At 46.9% G+C, this 21,449-nt stretch overlaps 1 protein-coding gene across 1 annotated transcript in view; it reads left to right on the top strand.

Moving 5' to 3' along the window:
* ALS2CL (ALS2 C-terminal like) overlaps window positions 1-21,449 on the top strand; it is a 101,365-nt gene that overhangs the window by 28,761 nt on the left and 51,155 nt on the right. Inside the window, exons 2-5 of the mRNA XM_068235178.1 lie at window positions 12,864-13,011; window positions 16,672-16,780; window positions 19,346-19,535; window positions 21,354-21,419. Of these exons, the coding sequence (XP_068091279.1) occupies window positions 12,910-13,011; window positions 16,672-16,780; window positions 19,346-19,535; window positions 21,354-21,419 (467 nt within the window). The 5' untranslated portion in view covers window positions 12,864-12,909. The remainder of the gene's footprint in view (window positions 1-12,863; window positions 13,012-16,671; window positions 16,781-19,345; window positions 19,536-21,353; window positions 21,420-21,449) is intronic.

Here is a 21,449-nt window from a genome sequence, read left to right as displayed (position 1 = left end):
CTCAGACCTTCCCTATAAAGTGAACCAGAGACGAAGCACCCTCATGCATTTTACCATATATATCAGTGGGAACATTAGAGAAAACACCTACCCTGCTCTCTGCTTCATTCTTCACTGCTCAGCTTGCTTCTTATCAGCCCTGATAAAATCCCTGACTGAGCATTCAGTCTGGCTTTGCTATAATGACTCAGCTGTATTGATTTCTGAGCAGAGGCACAAGGGGCCAGGCTTGGACTTGAAAAGACATCAGAGAAGACAGATTCAGCTATAATGATTCCTGAGCAAAGCCACACTGAATGCTCAGTGGGGGATTTTATCAGGGCTGTTAACAAGCAGGATGAGCAGTGAAGAATGAAACAGAGAGCAGAGTAGGTGTTTTCTCTAATGTTCCCACTGATATATATCGTAAAATACATGAGGGTGTTTCGTCTCTGGTTCACTTTAAACTGAAAATAAAATTATGAGACTCACTTCCAAGTGACTAATGTTTTATTTACTGTTAGTACTACACATACAATTAATTATCTCAGACGTTTATTTCCAGTTCTTTTCAGGATGATTCAGAAACACTGATCAAACACAGAAATGTACACATGCCCAAACCTATCCTTTTACCTAATCCACCCCCCTGGCACACACCTGGCATACACATTCTACAAGATGCCTACACGTGATTCATCCGCTAGCAAACATGATCAGTTTATCAACTCTGTCAAGCTAAGTACACACATTCAATTATTGTCATCCACGGGGATCAGGATTCAATCTCTCGGGCGAGAGTTCGGGGCCGAATTCTGTCACTGTTGAGAGGGGCAGAGGGACCACACATGGCGCAATGGAGTGCAGGCGGAAAGGACAGGAGAGAGGCTGCTAAACACACTAGCATAGCTCCCAACTGTCCCTCTTTTGGAGGGTCCGTCCCTCTTTGGGAGCCCTGTCCCTCTGTCCCTCTTTCCTCCTCATTTGTCCCTCTTTCAGGACTTTGTCCATCTCTCTCTCTCTCTCTCTCTGACACACACACTCACAGACGCACGCACACACGCACACACACACACACACACACACACACACGCACACATACACACACTTTTATATATATTTCTGTACTAAAACTTAACTACAACTAAACTAAACTTAACTAAAACGACTTAATTGCAATTTTATTCCCATCCTTTATTGATATATTACTAATTGTAAAATGTTAATATGAAGGAAAATTAACCAGGATAGAAAGGACCAGTGTGGTTTGAATTATAAAACAACATATTTTTCTTATGAAATCTTTATGGTGTGCGTGACTAGGGGTGTGATGGGGTGTGATCAGGGGTGTGGCAGGGGCATGGCTTAAATGTCCCTCTTTCTCATCTCAAAAAGTTGGAGGTATGGACTAGATTCTTTTATCAAACAGTCTTCAAAGTCCCAGCAAAGGTTGATCTTTCCAGTAGCCTTGGAGAACATCTGACATATGCTGGGCCAGATTTAGGGCCTTCCCAAATGCATGGCTGAGCAGTCCTCACACTAAGGGGTTTCCCATCCAAGCGTGACGAAAATATGACACCTTTTTGTGACAATCTTAGGCTGGTTTGACACTGGGAACCGGTGGTAGCGGTGCAATGCGAACATCCGATTGCATCGCACGGCTACCGGCGGTTTCCAGTGTGACTAAAAATACCCTCCTAGGATTTCCGTTAGTGTTGTCCGGATCATGAACGATTCGGATCTTTGATCCAAATCTCTTTTGTGAGTCGAAACATCCGAATCATCAAAATGAGTGACTCGGATCGCAAAGGGGGTGGGGCCAGGAGCGGCGCGCCCCCCTCTCAGCGGGCAGCGGGGTCCTGGAAGCAGAGCAGGGATGGATCGCTCTGTTGGAGGGGAGACAGCCTTGCAGGGACAGGTAGAGGGGACATGGATGCCACTGCCAGATATGTGTAGAGCACACATACTGGCTATAATGTGCTGCTCATTATAGGCTGTATGTTCCGTAGTTGTGCACAGTGAACACATTGGAAGCTTTTGGCTCAGCACAGCTCAGTAACTTTACAGGCAGCATGCTGGGCTAGAAGGGCAGGCACTGTGATTGCAGGGCAATATGATCCTCCTGCACTGCTCTAAACAGATGCACTTCACTTCTGGGAATCCTTTGGGGAATGCTTTCTTTCACTGTGCGATGTTTGCATTCAAAGTACACAGATGAGCATATAGGTGAAATACATGTAAAGCATATGATTGCAGCATGTGGGTATTGTGTGCAAACAAACACTTCTGCTCTCTGCTCCTCTTTCCTCCCTACTCTGTCCACTCCCTGCCCGTCTCTGTCCACCATCTCCGCTTCTCTGTGTGTTCACCCCCCTTCCCTTCTCTGTCCACTGCAGGGAAAGTCCTGTCCTGCTATTCATTTCACCCCCGAATGCTTCCCTAATAAAATGATCCGAGATTCGGATCAAAGATCCGGATCTTTTCAATGATCCGATTCGAATCATCCGAATCATTGAAAAGATCCGAACTTTCCATCTCTAATTTCTGTGGGAATCCGACTTATGGCTGACAGCCAAACAGGAAGTGAGGCTCTCTAGCGCTCACTTCCTGTGGTGGAAATGTGAAGTGCAAGTTTTTTTTTCTTGCAGTAGGAGTGGCAGCGATTGGCAGGCCGGGGGTTTAGGCATCAGGTAGGAAGTTTGTGCCGGGGATGGGGTTAGGGTTAGACGTCAGGTAGGAAGTTTGTGTGGGGGGGAGGGGTTAGGGTAAGGGCGTCGGAGGGGAGAGGGTTCTGTTTGAGAGTAGAGTTAGGTTTAGCCATAATAAAATATCGTTATCAAATACCAATATTTTACTATCGGGATCACTGGGTGCCCAAATTTCCATGCATCATGGGATCCAGAACCTTCCCTCCTCTGTCTTAGGTGCACATCCAAGTTTTTTTTGTTTTAGGTTGTCTCAGGTTTTCTTTAAAGGGAACCAGAGACGAAGCACCCTCATGTATTTTACCATATATATCAGTGGGGACATTAGAGAAAACATCTACCTTGCTTTCTGTTTCACCTTTCACTGCTCAGCCTGCTTCTAATCAGCCCTGATAAAATCCCCGACTGAGCATTCAGTCTGGCTTAGCTCAGGAATCATTATAGCTGAGTCATTATAGCAGAGCCAGAAGGGGGCAGACTTGGGCTTGAAAATACATAAAAAAAGACAGACTCTGCTATAATGATTCTTGAGCAAAGCCAGACTGAATGCTCAGTCTGGGATTTTATCAGGGCTGATAACAGGCAGGCTGTGCAGTGAAGAATGAAACCGAGAGCAGGGTAGGTGTTTCCTCTAATGTTCCCACTAATATATATGGTAAAATACATGAGGGTGCTTCGTCTCTGGTTCACTATAATAAGTCTTTTGTTTACTAAGTATTTCTCAGGTAAAGTCTGCGTGGCACCTCGAGGCGCTACTATTGTATCATTGGCAGTACTGAGACTTCTTGCCCCCAATGAAGCCGGCGTGTCCCTCAGAATTGTGCCGGTAACAAATGTCTAACTTGCACAATTGTTTTCTTATCTCTCTGGGTGGTAAGCCCATCCCCCAGCTTTTAAACTTTTCATTGCACAGTAATTTTTTGTGGAACTTTAGTGACAACATAAATCAGAACAACAATCACACGCACTCCCCTTTCACAAAACAGTGCGCTAATTCATCACTCGTTGTGTAGTGATCCAGCCAGTGGTGGCGCTACGCTGGGGCACTGGCCCTCCCAGGAATCACTGTACCCCTTCGAGTGTCCCAACTGCTCAGTAACATCTATTTAACCGTGCTCATACTCCAGCAGCGTACACAGAACAGGACTGGATAATAATCCTCCTTCAAAACTTCCTGTCTGTAAAATATACCCTCTAGTCTGCAGCAATGCTTAGCTACTAAGATAAGGATTTACAATGCAAAGTGTTTCTCTCCCTCCTGCCTCTCCCTCCTCCCCTTGCTTGTAGAGTCATCAGACACAGGCTGGGGGCTGGAATGCTTTGTCTGTGATCTGTCCACACAGGAGCAGCTTGCTAGCAAGTAAGGATTAAAGCATGCCGGCCAACTAGCCAAGTACATATGTAGGTACATTTTCTTCATTAACAGCACCATCATTTTGGACAATCTGCTCTGCTCAAAAGCCTCCGAGTTCTGTTGGTGATGTTGACCTTTGGCTCCTATCATTGCTGAATTCTTTATTACCTGAGTTAGGCAAAAAATATCTAAAGCTCGCCATTCAAACATTGATTTTGATCACCCAAATGAGCCCCAACAGCTAGCCATCATGCCCCCCCCCCCCCCCCCCCCCCAAAAAAAATTGAAGCTGCCCCTGGATCCCGCAGGACGAATGACTGAACTACGTTGGGGGCATTAGTACACACGTTAGATTGTCAGACAGCACAGTGCTGAACGAGGTTGTCAGCAGAAGATAGTCTAGTGTTTGTACCAGGGATATAATGTTACTTTTGGGTAGATGGACTATTTACCTAGGGTTGAGCCGAAATTTTTGAAATTTCGCGTTACTATAATTACGCATGCGAAATTTGCTATTACGGCGCGAAATTATGGTAGCGTAATTGCCATTAAAATCGTAATTGATAATACCGTAAGCGTAATTTTCAACGCGTAATTTCGCGTTTCGTTCATAACGTAATTTCACGTACAACTGTACCGTAATTTCACGTTAAACCATAACGTAATTTCGCATTTCTTCGTAATTTAGAGAATTTCGTAATTACTTGTTAGCTATAAAAAGAAGGAAGCCTTTTCTCTGCCCACAGCAAAAACAGAGCGGGTTAAGGTATGCTAAAGCACATTTGGACAAGCCAGCTTAATTTTGGAATAAGGTGCTGAGGACTGATGAAACTAAAATGGAGTTATTTGGGCATAACAAGGGGCGTCATGCATGGAGGAAAAACAACTCAGCATTCCGTAACGCGAAAACTACGCAAAAATTAACGCTTACAGTAATATGAACTATCGTGAAATTACGTTATGTAACTACGCTTACAAACGGTTGCATGCAAGGCAAACGTAATTTCGCGATACCCACTGTAATGCAAAAGCTATGCGAAAATTACGCTTACGCGGAATTTCGCCAAATCCTTCTTCATTACGATTATGTACTTACGGCCATAATCGTACTTACACTAATAACGCGAAATTTCGCAAAATCGTAATTAAGTCATTACGCTCATCTCTATATTTACCCACCATACCCCTCAGTTCTGTACACTGATTAAACATTACCATTTAATCCGTATACCACACAGTGGAGTCACAGTTAAACATTGTGCTGGCCACGCTCAAACACTAATCCCGGGATTAGTGGAAAAAAGTAGAATTTTCTGTCTCTGTCTGAATCATGGCTTCTGCGGCAGAGCGCTGGCCGGAGGCTGTGTCATCACGTATTTAAAGCGGATCTGAACTCAGAACTTCCCCTCTGCTCTAATGATTGCAGTCAGATTGTAAAGCAGACTTCTGCAAGATGAAGCAGCAGTCGTACCAATTAAACAGCATCCATATCACTCTCAGCTCGGGTTCACTTTAAGGGTTAATACTAATCAAGCCACATAGAGAGATGGTAATTACCAGCACAGCAACAATGAAAAGCTAATAAGATGGATGAAGGAGGGCCTCTAGTGGGCCCCTTTGGTCCAGGGGCCCCGGTGCAGTCTCAACCTCTGCATCCCCTATTGCAGCGATCTGCAAACTTGCCTCCCCAGCTGTTAAAGGACAACTGAAGTGAGAAGAATATGGAGGCTGACATATTTATCTCCTTTTAAACAATACCAGTTGCCTGGCTGTCCTGCTGATCTATTTGACTGCAGTAGATCAGACAATAATGTCAGAAACACCTGATCTGCTGCATGCTTGTTCAGGGGCTATGGCTAAATGTATTAGAGGAAGAGGATCAGCAGGATAGCCAGGCAACTGGTATTGTTGAAAAGGAAATACATTTATCAGCCTATTTATCCCTCTCACTTCAGTTGTGCTTTAAGGAACTACAAGTCCCACAATGCATTGCAGGAGGCTGACGGCCACAGTCATGATTTATAAAGGCAAAGGCATTGTGGGACTTGTAGTTCCTTGACAGCTGGAGAGCCAGGTTTGCAGATCACTGCCTTATTGCACTGGAAATAAATATGCCAGCCCGTGTATTATGCCTCTCAGTTTAGATGTGCTCACCCAGTATATCGCTGTCAGAGGCGTATGTAGAGGGGTACAGACATGGCTCATGCCGCGGGCGCCACAGCATCATGGGCGCCATGCTTGCCCCTGTGCTGCCCTACCATGCCTGCCCCATGCCTCCCCATTACTCATACCTCAGATCAGATTAATTCTGCTGTCTGGGGAACATGACTTAACTGATATATTAATTTATATATATGGGGCGCACTTGGCTTAGTGTTAGAATAGAGGGCAGAGAGGGAATAAGAAGATATTTTCAAAAAAAAGTAACTTCAGCAATATCCCGCGCCAAAAAACACAGGCAACCATAATAACACATGTACGTGAGAAAGGATGCTGCCTTTAGAGGGGAAGGGACACACATTTAGTATTTGCCCTAGGTTCTATATTACCCAGATACGCCCCTGATCGCTGTACATCAGCGCATGTGAATTATTGCAGTATAGTGTGAGCCAGAGCTTCTCCTTCTAACAGAATGTACCCATTGCAGCCCCTCTGGTCTCTATTTTATTGCATTGCACACAGTTTATAAAGCATCTAAAAGTGATGTGATGAGTATGAGTTATGTTATTTGTTAATGTGCTTGAATGGAATAGTTTGCTCAATGTGAAAGTGGTTTGTGAGACACATTTGATCAGCCAGTTCCACATTGTTTTCACGAAGTGGCCAAATGTCCTTTTCCCAGCAGTCAAAGGCAGGAAAGCTTCTTCTTTCAGCTCTTTAACTAATTCAGTGGCGTAGCAATAGGGGATGCAGAGGTAGCGACCACACCAGGCCCTTAGGACCAGAGGGGCTCAGTAGGGGCCCTCCTTCAACTGCTTTATTAGCTGTTGGTGCTAAGCTGGTAATGAACAACTCTATACGTTCTTAGATTAGTTCTAACCATTAATAAACTGTTCTCCTCCCCAGCCTACACCTCTCTGACACTGTGCCTGTCCCCTCCCCTGCTTACACCTCTCTGACACTGCAGCTGTCCCCTCCCCTGCTTACACCTCTCTGACACTGCAGCTGTCCCCTCCCCTGCTTACACCTCTCTGACACTGCAGCTGTCTCCTCCCCTGCTTACACCTCTCTGACACTGCAGCTGTCCCCTCCCCTGCTTACACCTCTCTGACACTAAAGCTGTCTCCTCCCCTGCTTGCACCTCTCTGACACTGCAGCTGTCCCCTCCCCTGCTTACAGTTCTGACACTGCAGCTGTCCCCTCCCCTGCTTACACTTCTCTGATGCAGTGGCTTTCCCCTCCCCTGCTTACACCTCTCTGACACTGCAGCTGTCCCCTCCCCTGGTTACTCCTCTCTGACACTGCAGCTGCGCTTGGATGTTACCCGCTCCCCTGCTTACACCTTTCTGACGCTGTGCATGTCCCCTCCCCTGCTTACACCTCTCTGACATTGCAGCTGTCCCCTCCCTTGCTTACACCTCTCTGACATTGCAATTGTCCCCTCCCCTGCTTACACCTCTCTGACACTGCAGCTGTCCCCTCCCCTGCTTACTCCTCTCTGACACTGCAGCTGCCCCCCCTGCTTACACTTCTCTGACACTGCAGCTGTCCCCTCCCCTCGTGTACACCTCTCTGACACTGCAGCTGTCCCCTCCCCTGCTTATGCTTACACCTTTCTAACACTGCAGCTATCCCCTCCCCTGCTTACACCTCTCTGATACTGATACTGCAACTGTCCCCTCCCCCCGTTTACACCTCTCTGACACTGCAGCTGTCCCCTCACCTGCTTACACCTTTCTGACCCTGTGCATGTCCCCTCCCCTGCTTACACCTCTCTGACACTGCAGCTGTCCCCTCCCTTGCTTACACCTCTCTGAAACTGCTCCTGCCCCCCCCCCTTCTTACATTTCTCTGACACTGCAGCTGTCCCCTTCCCTGCTTACACCTCTCTGACACTGCAGATGTCCCCTCCCCTACTTACACCTCTCTGACACTGCAGATGTCCCCTCCTCTGCTTATACCTCTCTGACACTGAAACTGTCCCCTCCACTGCTTACACCTTTACACCTCTCTGACACTGCAGCTGTCCCCTTCCCTGCTTACATCTCTCTGACACTGCAGATGTCCCCTCCCCTGCTTACACCTCTCTGATACTGCAGATGTCCCCTCCCCTGCGTACACCTCTCTGACACTGCAGATGTCCCCACCCCTGCTTACATCTCTCTGACACTGCAGTTGTCCCTCCCCTGCTTACACCTTAACTCCTCTCTGACACTGCATATTTCCCCTCCTCTGCTTACACCTCTCTGACACTGCAGCTGTCCCTCCCCTGCTTACACCTTTACACCTCTCTGACACTGCAGCTGTCCCCTCCCCTGCTTACACCTCTCTTACACTGCAGCTGTCCCTCCCCTGCTTACACCTCTCTGACACTGCAGCAGTCCCTCCCCTGCTTACACACCTCTCTGACACTGCATCTGTCCCCTCCCCTGCTTACACCTCTTTGACGCTGCAGCTCTGCGTGACAGACCTTGGTGCTCCATATTAATTGTTACATCTAGAGTGCTTGACGGGGCCCCATGTAAGACTCGCGGTGGAGCCCAGAGCTCCTAAGCTGAACTACTGAATTTATTAATAAATGTTCCCATGTAAAGTCTATAGTGCTGCAGTGGGTGCTCCAGTCCCCAAGGGAAGGTATGTTTATATTAATTGTAGCCCCACCCCTCTTCTTTTCATCCAACATGCTTAAAGGGAACCAGAGAGGATGCAATATACATACCTGGGGCTTCCTCCAGCCCCATACGCACAGATCGCTCCCACGTCGCACTCCTCCGCTGCCTGCATCAGCCGCCACCGGGTCCCGTCATTGCCGCGAGTCGGCAAGTCGGCCGGCGGACGCGGCCAATTCTCCGCATCACAGGGTGCTCTCCCCATACAGATACGCATGTGGCTGTTAACTGCGCAGCCGCATGCGTACATGTATGGAGGGAGCCCCTGTGATGCGGACAATTGGCCGCGTCCGCCGGAAGTGACGGGTCCGGTACCGGCGGATCCAGGAAGCTGAGGATGGCGGCGTGGGAGCGATTCAGGCTTATGGGGCTGGAAGAAGCCCCCGGTATGTATAAAATCTGTTTCTTTTTTCACCCCCCGTTCCTCTCTGGTTCCCTTTAAGTTTAGGCAAGATAGCAGTTTTTGCACTTTGCAGATGATCACCTGTTTTTCTTTTAGTTAGATTTGGTGGGGGCTAGCATCCTCCAGGCCCCTAGACTCTTTTCAGGTCCTAGAAAACAGTCTAGATTTGTCTTGTGGATTATCCTGCTCTGGCCTGGTGCATACCACAGCTTGCCATTGGTCACTGAAGGCCATGATGCAAATGGTCTGGCCCAGGGCTGGATTTACCATAAGGCATTGTAGGCACGTGCCTATAGGTGCCTGATGAGGGGAATGTATATGAGAGGTTACTCATCTTGGTCTCTGCACTCCACTGACCAGATCTTCCTTCAGTCGAGGGCACCTCTAGCTACTAAATTCTGACGATAGCTTTGGCTACCTAATTCTAAGGGACACCTGTAGCTGGGCAAGGGAAGTAAGGAGGCCAGCCAGCACACTTGCGGTGTGGTTCGGTGGGGGTTTGTAGGTTTATGAAAGGTGAAGTGTAGGCTGCCAGGACGTCTGTGCCTATAGCCTCCTGAGATGTAAATCTGGGCCTGCATGCATGGAGGGCAGAGTCTAGGGTGCCAGGACATCTGTGCCTATAGCCTCCTGTGAGGTAAATCTGGGCCTGCTGGCAGCAATCAGGGAGGCGGCACACTTTGCAATGAGTACAACAGAGGCACGTTCCCCTATTGACGCCTGTGGCGACACCCAAAATATACTATGACCTTCCGAATGTGGAAATAAAACCACCGGTTACTTATTACAGCCTCGGCCTCGTCATCCTCACAGTGGAAGCTGGGAGAAACTGACAGTGACAGAAACAAGACATCGCTTCCCTTTATGGGTTATTTATATTCAGGGCTGTTCTCATCAGACTCAGGCGATGATTATGCAGTTATGTAGCAACAACATCTTCTGCAGCAGTCTATGTGAGGCAGCTCTCAGTCTGTCAGTCATGCAGCCTAAACCTGCACACACTAGAGTTTGATTGCCTGATCGGTCCTGAATGTTTTGGGTGCAAGTACAGCAATATTGGTGGTATATTATTTTTTATTTATTAGCCATTCACTTCTGCGGCTGAACTGAAAATTAACCACTTGAGGACCTCGGTGTTAAACCCCCTAGTGACCAAGACATTTATTACTAAAATGGCCACTGCAGCTTTAAAGAGAACCTGTACTGAGTAAAAATATTTAAAATACACACATGAGGTAACTTCAAATAAACATTGCATAGTTACCTTGCCATCAGTTCCTCTCAGAAGCGCACCATTTTCTCCTGACAATGATCCCTTCCAGTTCTGACAACATTTTGTCAGATCTGAAATATATCAGTTGTTGTCAGTTATAGCTGAGAGGGAAACTGATGTACCATGTAATGTCCATGTTTCCCTATGGCTCAAGTGGGTGATGTTAAAGATTAACTGTGTGCTGACCAGAAAGCTGTTATGCGTAATGGCCATTTTCAAAATGGAGGACGGAGAATTCCCTTGATCACAGTGAACTAACAGGACGCGGGACAGGAGAAAGACACTGAGGAGTAGACTACATGGAAGGTAAGTATGACTTGTGTATGCTTATTTTGACTTTTAATTTTCAGTACAGGTTTTCTTTAAAGAGGAACTCCAGTGAACATTTTACTGTTGGCAGGTGATGTAGCTGCTGCATGGTTTTTGGCAGTTGTAAACAGCTGTAAACAGCTATTTCCCACAAAAGTTCGAACTTTTCTTGTGGGGGGGTTACTTGTGGGAGGGGTTTCACCACAATATCAGTCATACAGCGCCCCCTGATGGTCTGTTTGTGAAAAGGAAAAGATTTCTTATGTAAAAGGGGGTATCAGCTACTGATTGGGATAAAGTTCAATTTTTGGTCCGAGTTTCTCTTTAAGGTCTCGCTGCAGGGCCGCACAACTCAGCACACAAGTTATTCCTACCACCCCCTTTTCTCCCCACCAACAGAGCTCTCTGTTGGTGGGATTTGACTGCTCGCCAGCTGTTTTTTTTTATATATATGTTACGGCCAGAACCCGAAGTGTGGCCACTTCTAGTTCTGGCCGGCCACTTCGGGTTCTGGCCGGCCAATGTGCGAAGTGGCCGCAGCGCAGCGGCCAATGTTAGAAATGAAATGTTACGCCGTCTCGCTGCGGCCAAATTGATGACAACTTGCATAATTTAATGAAATATAGCCGGCGGCAATGTAATAGATGAAGCCGCCGGCTTTCGCACTGCCTCTCTCCCCGCCCCCCGCCTCCCATACAATAAGTAGCAGCCGGCGGGGACACACGTGTCCCGAGAGTCGTTCGTCGCGGCAGGGCAATCCTGCCGTTCCTGCAGAGCGGGTGCTGGCAGAAGCAATGTCTGCAGCCTCCCCGCTCTGCTGCCCCTGCTGCGACGAACGACTCTCCCGGCTGCTACTTGTTGTATGGGAGGCGGGGAGAGGAGAGAGGCGGGGAGAGGAGAGAGGCAGTGCGAAAGCCGGCGGCTTCATCTATTACATTGCCGCCGGCTATATTTCAGTAAATTATGCAAGTTGTCATCAATTTGGCCGCAGCGAGACGGCGTAAACATTACATTTCTAACATTGGCCGCTGCGCTGCGGCCACTTCGCACGTTGGCCGGCCAGAACTAGAAGTGGTCACACTTCGGGTTCTGGCCGTAACATATATAAAAATATTTGTTTTATTAATTTTCGAATAAATTTTACCCTTTTTGTATTAATTTTATATCGCTCACCCCACCAGCCAATCAGCGTTATCAGCTGTCATAGGCTTCAGCCTATGACAGCCGATCACTACTGTGCATCTCAAATCACGGCTGACCTCAGTACAGCGCTGCTGCAGATCGCAGCGCTGTACAATGTTTATAGACGGCAGTTTCGCCATCTAACAGTCTCCGAGCGGCGATCGCTGCTGGGAGACTGAAGGCGGAGATGCAGAGATGTCCGCGCAGCGAGCACGCGATCTCCTGCTAGCCCCATAGAAGCGGTCCTAGGGCTGCCGCCGCGTCCACGCCAATAGGCGTGGAGCAGTCTGCAATAAGTTAAAAGTGAAAATAAACATACACACGTCAACATACGGCCCGTGTAATCTACTCATCAATCTCTTTCTCCTCTCCTGCGTCCTGTTTGTCCGCTGTGATCAATGGATTTCTCCGTCCTCCATTTTGAAAATGGCTATGACCCAATAACAGCTTCCTGGTCAGCATACTGTTCAACTGTAATATCGCTCACGTGAGCCATAGAGAAACATGGACATTACCTTGCACATCAGTTGTCCTTTCATTTATAACAGACAGCAACTGATATATTTCAGTTCTGACAAAATCTTGTCAGAACTAGAAGGAATCATTGTTAGAAGCTAGTGGTGAGCTTCTGAGAGGAACTGGTGGAGAGGTAAGTATATCATATTCATTTGCAGGTACATCATGTATTTATTTTAAATAATTTTACTTGGTTCAGATTCCCTTTTAATGTAAATGTGAATGTCATTGTATTTAGCCAAATGTCTTATTTATGTCGTTGGTTTTTGTTTTTTGTTTTTTTACCATCCTATATATCTCTCTCTCTCTACAGCTGAAGAGGACCTGTCACTTGACCCTGCGCTCAGACAGCGTCAGTGATGTCCCACTATAATGGCCCGTCAATCACACGTAGGCCGGCCCGGCGCTCTGCAGGGAATCCCGTTAACTCCAGGAAAACCATGGATGCCTCCGTCATCAAGGTATAACAGTATAATGGCCGGATATTAAACCCTGACCCAAAATATTTGTCTCATCCAATCACAGCATCCCAAATCACAGCCACACCAATCAGCCACTCGCTCGCCATATGTAATATTCATTTGTAATGTGTTCTGTATTTCAGATAATTAAAAAAAAAAGCAAATACACTTTAAAATAAAAAAACAGATATTTGAGTATTGGCGTACTAATACTAAAGCAACCTTCAAGGGAACCTTATGTGACATGATGATGTGCAGTGGCAAGCTGGCAAATCAATAGGCTTTGTACCTTTTCTCGGCCTGAAAGATTTAAAGCGGACCGGAACTCAGAACTCCCTCCCTGCTCTAAAAGATAAGCAACAGCATATTAACCTTTAAAGAGAAATACAGTCCTGCAATAAATATGCAGTGTGTCTACTTCCTGCTTTCGTGGAAGCCGACATAGGGTTAACATCCTGTGTTTACAAGCTAGCTGCTCCGCCAAGGACTGTCGAGATTCCTGAGTTGACACAGCTGAGAGATCAAATTACATTAGTGATCAGACACAAATGAGGGGGAATTAGACAGACTAAGCTCTCTAAATACATACAAGGTGCCTTTCTCTAGGTTTTTGTGCAAGAGTTCAGGTACACTTTAATTTTCAGCTATGAAACTGATCGTTTCTCTCCAGTAGGGGGACCCAGTGGCTAATCCTCACTAATAAGGAAGTAAAGCCAAACAACACTTTCCAGGCAGAGAACTAGGCATCTGGGAGCAGGGCATAGATAAAAAAAGGGTAAATCATTAATATACTTTAGCTCTCTGAGACATGGGACAGACTGTCATTGAGCTGAGACAAAACACTGAAGCTACTTTTTTCAAGTTTTTAAACATACCCTGGAGCTGTGGCACATCTAAAAGTCATTTTTAGGAGTAGGAGGTTAGATACAAGTATCAGTTTATTTTCATGTAAACGTTAAAAAAATGCTTACATATTCAAGCAATTTTACGTTACAAAAATGAGTCGTCAGCAGCCCGTACTCTATTTGGAAATGTTGCCAGCTATTCAAAAAATGGAAGATAATACGTTTAGAGAGTCAATTCATAAGGACTTCTCAAGTGTCTGTGTATTTTGGCATTTAAAGGACACCCGAAGCGAAAATAAACGAATGAAATAAATGATTGTATCTATCTTCCTTCTCCTAAAAATGACTTTTTCAGATATTCCACAGTTTTATTTTCTGTTTAAATCTACTTTTTAAGTTTTAACTGTGTTATTGTTTTTCCTCAATAACGCATTCACTTTAAGTATGCCAGCGCTAAACTCTATGAACTATTGACCCTTTTTATCTCTTTCCTGCTCTCAGAAAGCATTTTCTGCTAGGAAAGTGTTTTATAGTTGGAATTTCTTATCAGTGAGGGTCACACTGTAGTCACTTCCTGTCTGAGTCAGGACTGAGTCAGCCACTTACATACCTGATGTTTAACTCTTTCAGGGAGAGAAAGAAAAAAAGGAACACAACATAGTTATTTGTGTGCTAGGCACTGTACATACACATGTCTATCTCATCGTGTCACTTTGGGTATCCTTTAAGTAACCAAACCGACCTGCATGATTATTTTGGATAGTGGATGCATGATAGCTGAAAATCTTATGGCTGTGCTTTATAATGAATGAGTCCAGGCAGGAGATAAGGCACTACCTCCGTACACAAGGGGTTGGATTTCTGGAAAGGTGACAAAGGCCTTGGTCTTGGGAGGCTGCTGGACATGGGAGGGGATTGCTGCATATGGAGGAGGAGTCTGCAAATGGGAAGCAACACATGGGACAGGGGCAGACCCAGATGTACATCATAGGAGCCTATAGGCACCCTAGACTTTGCCCACCAGGAACCTACAAACCCCCGACGAACAGCACCACAAGTGTGCTGGCTGGCCCAGCTGTCACCTCTCACTTACTTCCCTTCCTGAGCCACTCTCGGTATTAAGTAGCTAAAGTTGTTCCCAAATTAGGAAGCTAGTGGTGCCCCCCACTGAAGGGAGCTCTCGTCAGTGGAATGCCGAGACCCAGGTGAGTAATTTCTCATTTACACTCTCATCAGGACTCTGCATAGGGAAGGAAGGAGGGAGGCACTGTGGGAAGGGCACATCTATCTTCAGGCACCTGTAGGCACGTGCCTATAGTGCCTTATGGTAAATACAGCCCTGGATGGGGGAGCTGTTGCCAAAGGAAGCTGTACATGAAAGAGAGGGGCATGCTATTCATGGAAGAGGGGGCTGCATATGGAATTGGGGGAAGGGGGGCAGGGAGCAGCTGCTGAGGATGGAAGGCAAGTGACAACAAAGTTACTGTATAATTCTGCAACACTTTGATACTTTGGGGCCCTCTGATGTTTAGTTTACACCCTTTCCCTTGTCTACCCCTGGCGACCCCCCAGCCTGGGGGCCCAGCTCACAGTGTTCATAAAACAAGTGTGGACATCATAATATTCACATCCATAACAAGTGTAACCACAAAACACCTGATCTGAAGCATGGACCCCTTTATCAGAGGGAGCGAGGCAGTAGTTGGGGCCCCCTTACAGCTCTGTGCCCCCCTGGCAGGGGAGTATCTGGGTAATATAGCATCCCCTTCCCCTCTAAAAACAGCATCTTTTCTCGCTCCGTACATGTGTTACGGTGGCCTGTTTTTTTTTTTGGCTCTGGATTTTGCTGAGGTTTTTTGGGGGGAAATGACTCTTCTTATTCCCTCTCTATGCTCTTTTCTAACACTAACACGGTCTGAATGAAGGCAGGCATGGCGGTGCAGCACAAGGGTAGGAATGGCGCCCATGGTGCTGTGGCGCCCATAGCACAAGCCATGCATGCACCCCTCTAGATACGCCTCTACCCCCTGGTGGTCGTAGGGGCTCCCCTGTAGTTATACTCTTGAATCCAGCCTTGTCTACACAGAAATGTTTGGCCTGTTTGTTTTGTTTTGTTTTTACCAAACATGCCAATATTTCCAGTAGTAGAAACAGGTAGAAGACAAGGGACACAGAGAGCCCAATAGAGTGTAGTGTGTATGGCAGGTAGAGTTAGTGATAAAGCAAGTATCGTTATACTCACAAGCATGGGTTACCATACAGGTAACCGCTAAATAGGCAGGTGGGAAGATTAGACCTGTTCCCACTCAGGATTAACAAGTCGCTCTCTGTAGATCGGAGGAGAAAAGAGTGGGGTAAAAAAGACTGAGGCTCCGCTTCACACAGACCTGGACGCTGCTTGTCTTATGCGCCTTCTTATTGCCTGATGAAGCGGGGTCACGCCTGGGAAACGCGTTGCAAGTTATTGTGGAGTATTTTGAATAAATTTGTGTGTTTGAAAACGTCACTACGTTTAACTTGTGTCCTTGGGAGTAGGTAAGTCCACCACTGCCTCTCCTATTTTAAAGATTTTTATCGACTTTTAACCAGCTGGTGCCCATGTTCTGCTACAATTTTTCAGGTAGTTCCACCGTTTTTAGCCAGAAATTAATTTTCCGTTTTGAAGTTACCCTAATTGACAAACATTTTGCTTTCCTCTGATCATCTGGAATATCTGAGGGTGCAGAATTGTTTTGTTTTTTTTCTTCTAGGTTGGGCAAATTTCCTTTTTTAATAAAAGTAATTTGGTAACTGCTGTGTGTCCCTTGGTTTGCAGAATCTGTGCCTCACCGGAGCAGAGTCCCTCCTGAAGAAGGAAGAGGATTTCCTCTCCACCTTGTCCCAGATAAACACTCTGGTGCTGAACACGTTACTGCAGATATCAGGTGAGATCTCCCCACAGGAACTCAGACTGCGGTCATCATCTCATTGCACGTGCTGTCATACTGATCCTGTGGCTTTGTGTATTGTGTGAAATTTTTTAAATTGGAAATTATGATTTACAAGTAAAAAGGCCCATCGGTTAAAAACCAGCTACTAGGCAACGGCCCCTACTCCCCCCCCCCCCCCCCCAACGTGCACACAGCTGCGTCCTGCTTGCCCGTTCTCCACCTCTGTCCGAAGTAAATGCACACAGGGAGATGGTGCTTGCTTGGCAGTTGGAAAAAGCTGTTATTTCCCACAATGCAATGAGGTCCACAGACAGAAACTGTCAGGCCTGGAAGAACGGACACAGGAGGTCACAGGGACACAGGTGTTTTATTATATAGGACTAGTTTAAAAACGGGCTCTAGGTCTATCCCACCGCTGCCACCGACGCATTTCAGCGCGAACCCGTCCACCCCGCATGCACTCACCGCACGCTCACCCACCCGCCACGTGCGTGCACCAGTCCGCCCGACCCCGTCCTCTTCCTGTCCCAAAGGCTACACATGCGCAGTAGCCAAAACACACGGGACACAAGGACAGGTAGGGTTTTATTATATATGATTCTACACAACATGCATAAAAAAGTAAGTTGAACTACTGATATGCCTTTAAAGAGGAACTTCAACCAAGGACTGAACTCCATCCCAATCAGTAGCTGATACCCCCTTTCCCATGGGAAATCTATACTTTTTCTACAATAGATCATCAGAGAGTCTGTATGGCTGATATTGTGGTGAAACGCCTCCCACAGTGTGATGTCATGACCATGGCCCTGACTGTTGCTGTCTGTGAAACGCAATGCATTGTGGGAAATAACATTTTTTTTTCCAACTGCCAAGCAAGCAATATATATCCCTCTGTGCATAGAACTCTCAGTAATGAACATTCTGTACAGATCACCTGGCAGAACGAAAGATGTCACCACCAGTGATAGGAAAGATTTTACAATAGGCAAATACTGACTAACTAATCTATAAATGAATATTGAAAGAAAGGGGAAAAAAAAGGAATTTTATTCATTATGTTATTCTTAGTACAGTTCCCCTTTAACCTCCTTAGCGATAACCACAAGCTAGACTCGGGGTGGAAAACCGCAGCTCAGAGCTGTAACCCCGAGCTACACTCATGGTAGCCGCTGGGAGGTCCATGCAGAGCATTGTACGAAGTGGGCGATTTCACTCACCTCCCGGGCGATCCAGATGCTGGTGGCCATTCTCTTCCTGTCCACGGAGGCTCTGCATCCCCCTGGTGAAAGCGCAGACTGTCGTCATGATAACAGCCGGCAATCTCTCTACAAGGTATATAGGCCACCTGGAGGATGGAGAGAGAACTGCAGCGCAAGGGATGTCTTACTAATGTAAACCTGTCACAGCACATACTGTACGTGGGAGAAAATCACAGTAACAGAACAGAGACTTTCTTCACAGCTGTTACCGCACAGGTCTTTGCGAAATAAAGCCATCATTTATGGTAAATTACCAAACTTGTAGCCCCTGTGAAAATCTTTATGAATTTGGATACAAAAGTCTAAAATACAGAATGCGGTAACATTCGGCATTTTAAGACCATATTTTTTTTTGTATCGCACAGCCTTTTATGAATCGAGGCCAATGTGTGTTTATTGTCTTCACTTCTTGGACTGTTTACAAAGGCATTATTTATCAGAGTGTTTATCAGTGTCTCTCCCTCCCAGTATGGACAGCACATAGCAGCCTAGGAAGTAGATGCAGCCAGGAGTGTATCACAAGCAGCCAGTCAGTCAAGAGTAGTGTATACATATCTCCCTGACTGCTAGTTATGTTACAGCAAGAGTCTACCTGTTACCTCAGATCAGCCTACTTCTCATGTCTCCTGCATGCTGTCACACAGTGAAGAAAGTATATTTGTCAGCTGTGTGAGGAATGAAGGATGATTTTAAATCAGAGAGAGAACTGGGTGAATAAATAAATTTCCCCTAGCCCTAGTGGTAATGTGTACCCTTATGTAGAGTATTAAAAAAGTTGCTTTATTTGATAGCGTTCCTTTAAGATCCCCCTGGTGGTTAGGACTATATAATAGTAGTGCACATGCCTGCTCCCACCTCCCATGTCCTCTCTTCACTGGGCTGACTCAATAGGTTTTAAAGGATACCCGAAGGGACATGTGACATGATGAGATAGACATGGGTATGTACAGTGCCTAGCACACAAATAACTATGCTGTGTTCCTTTTTTTCTTTCTCTGCCTGAAAGAGTTAAATATCAGGTATGTACAGTAAGTGGCTGACTCTGTCCTGACTCAGACAGAAGTGACTACAGCCACTTACATACCTGATATTTAACTCTTTCAGACAGAGAAAGAAAAAAAGGAACACAGCCTAGTTATTAGGGTGCTAGGCACTGTACAAACACATGTCTATCTCATCATGTCACATGTCACTTCGGGTGTCCTTTAAGTGAATTGGAAAACAATAATCACTGGTACCTCTATGCTTCCATTGTTCCCTGCTGATGCCTCCAGCCTGCTTGTTCTTGTCTTTTCAGAGATGCAGGACTCTCCAGGAAAAGAACACTGGAAGCTGCTGAAAATTCTCAATGACAAATTCCACAAAGTCTGGGACCTGACGGCCAGCTGCTTCCAGACACTGAAGCAGAGCTACGAGCGGCTATCGGTGGACGTGCAGGACCTCTACCTCATGACCGAGCTGGACCACTTCCTGCAGGTCTACAACGAGTGGGTAACACCTGGTCACGTGACCCTCAGCACCCTACTAGACCCAACACTCAGCAAGGCATACTCTCAAAGCGATAACCTTAACCCTTTCAGGACCAGCTGCCTCACCCCCCTTAAGGACCGGGCATTTTACATGCGGGGCGGGGCGCTTTTGGAGGGGGGGGGGGTTAGGCAGACGGATCCCTGCTGGGGCTTGCTGGGTAATGGGCCCCCCCTTTTTCCAGATGTCCCCCTGTAGCCAGCAGCCTTTACTCACCTCCCAGGCTCCAGCGATGAGTCGCTGTGGACCCCTGCGCTCTCGCTGGCTTCCCGGTTCGCACTGACGTCAGAGCAAGCGGGGATGCCGGCCAGAGTGGAGGGGAGTGCCAATTGCCGTGGATCCTCTTCTTTCCCCCCTACAGCCGCAGCTCTTACTGGTGATCACTATGATTCGCCGGCGATCATAGCGCCGGCGATCATAGTGATCACGTGTTCAGTAGCCATATGCGATGGCTGCTGATCACTGAGGGGAGATGTCAGCTGTCATATGACAGCTTAATCTCCCCCTCCGGGTGCGCACGATCTCGGTGGGACGCTTCATTTTCGCAGACAGTGAATCTACATCCAGTCAGAGTGGCAGCACCACCTGCTGGACGTAGATTGAAACTACGTCGGTCCCCAAAAGGTTAAAGAGACACTGAAGCGAGACTAAATCTCGCTTCAGCTCTCATATATAGCAGGGGCACATGTGCCCCTGCTAAAACGCCGCTATCCCGCGGCTTAACGGGGGTCCCTTCACCCCCAACCCACCCCCCGCAAACCTTGGTCGCAGACTTGGTCGCTTTTTCCCTCTTCCTGGAGGCAGGGCTAACGGCTGCAGCCCTGCCTCCCAGCGCGTCTATCAGACGCGCATCGCCGCCTCTCCCCCGCCCCTCTCAGTGAAGGAAGACTGAGAGGGGCGGGGGAGAGGCGGAGATACGCGTCTGACAGACGCGCGTGGGGCAGGGCTGCGGCGGTTAGCCCTGCCCCAATGCAGAAGCGCTCCCCCGCATTACGGAGGGGATTTGGGGGGACAGGGACCACCGTTAAGCCGCGGGATAGCGGCGGTTTAGCAGGGGCACACATGCCCCTGCTAGCTATGAGGTCTGAAGCGAGATCTATTCTCGCTTCAGACTCTCTTTAAAGGGCAACTGAAGTAAGAGGGGTATGGAGGCTGCCATATGATGGTAGGTTACCTACACAATCTGCTCATAGTATTCAATATCTGTTGACCCTCCCACTACATGGAGGTGGTAAAATTAGTCAGTGATTGGCCACTCATGATTGAAAGTGTGTAATAAGCTGCACACACCTGGAACAAGCATACAGCTAAATCAGTGAGAATTAGGACTTCTGATATGCTGCATGCTTGTTCGGGGTCTCTGGCTAAAGAATTCGAGGCAAAGGAGCAGCAGGACTGTCAGGCAACTGGTATCGCTGAAAAGGAAATAAATATGGCAGCCTCCATATTGCTCCCACTTCAACTGTAGTGAAAAAATCTGTCTATCTATATATCTATCTATCTATCTATCATGTTAATACTGTTTTGGGGGCTTTTCAGTCAACCAAAAATGTGGTCCCATAGATCTCAATGCATAATCGCTAAATGTCAAAAAAAATTGTGAAACATTTGTGAAATTGGTTTGGCCAAATTCACTCATCCTCCTTGTAGCGTTATTTACATCGATTCTCTCCAGGACAGAACCTCCTTCAGTCCCTAAACTCATCATCAAAGTGTTTGTTTTTTGTTTTTAATTAATTTGCCGAAGGGTCCTAACGAACAATCTGCTTTATTGTCAGATATTTTGAAGCAGTCACTGGTTATATGGTGATGAAAGGATTTGAAAAATCAGCAAAGTACACAAGGTGAGTGATTTATATTATATTTTTTTTTCT

This window comes from Hyperolius riggenbachi, chromosome 5, assembly GCF_040937935.1.
Source record: "Hyperolius riggenbachi isolate aHypRig1 chromosome 5, aHypRig1.pri, whole genome shotgun sequence".
Lineage (NCBI taxonomy): Eukaryota > Metazoa > Chordata > Amphibia > Anura > Hyperoliidae > Hyperolius > Hyperolius riggenbachi.
This window is presented reverse-complemented; position numbering and strand designations above follow the sequence as displayed.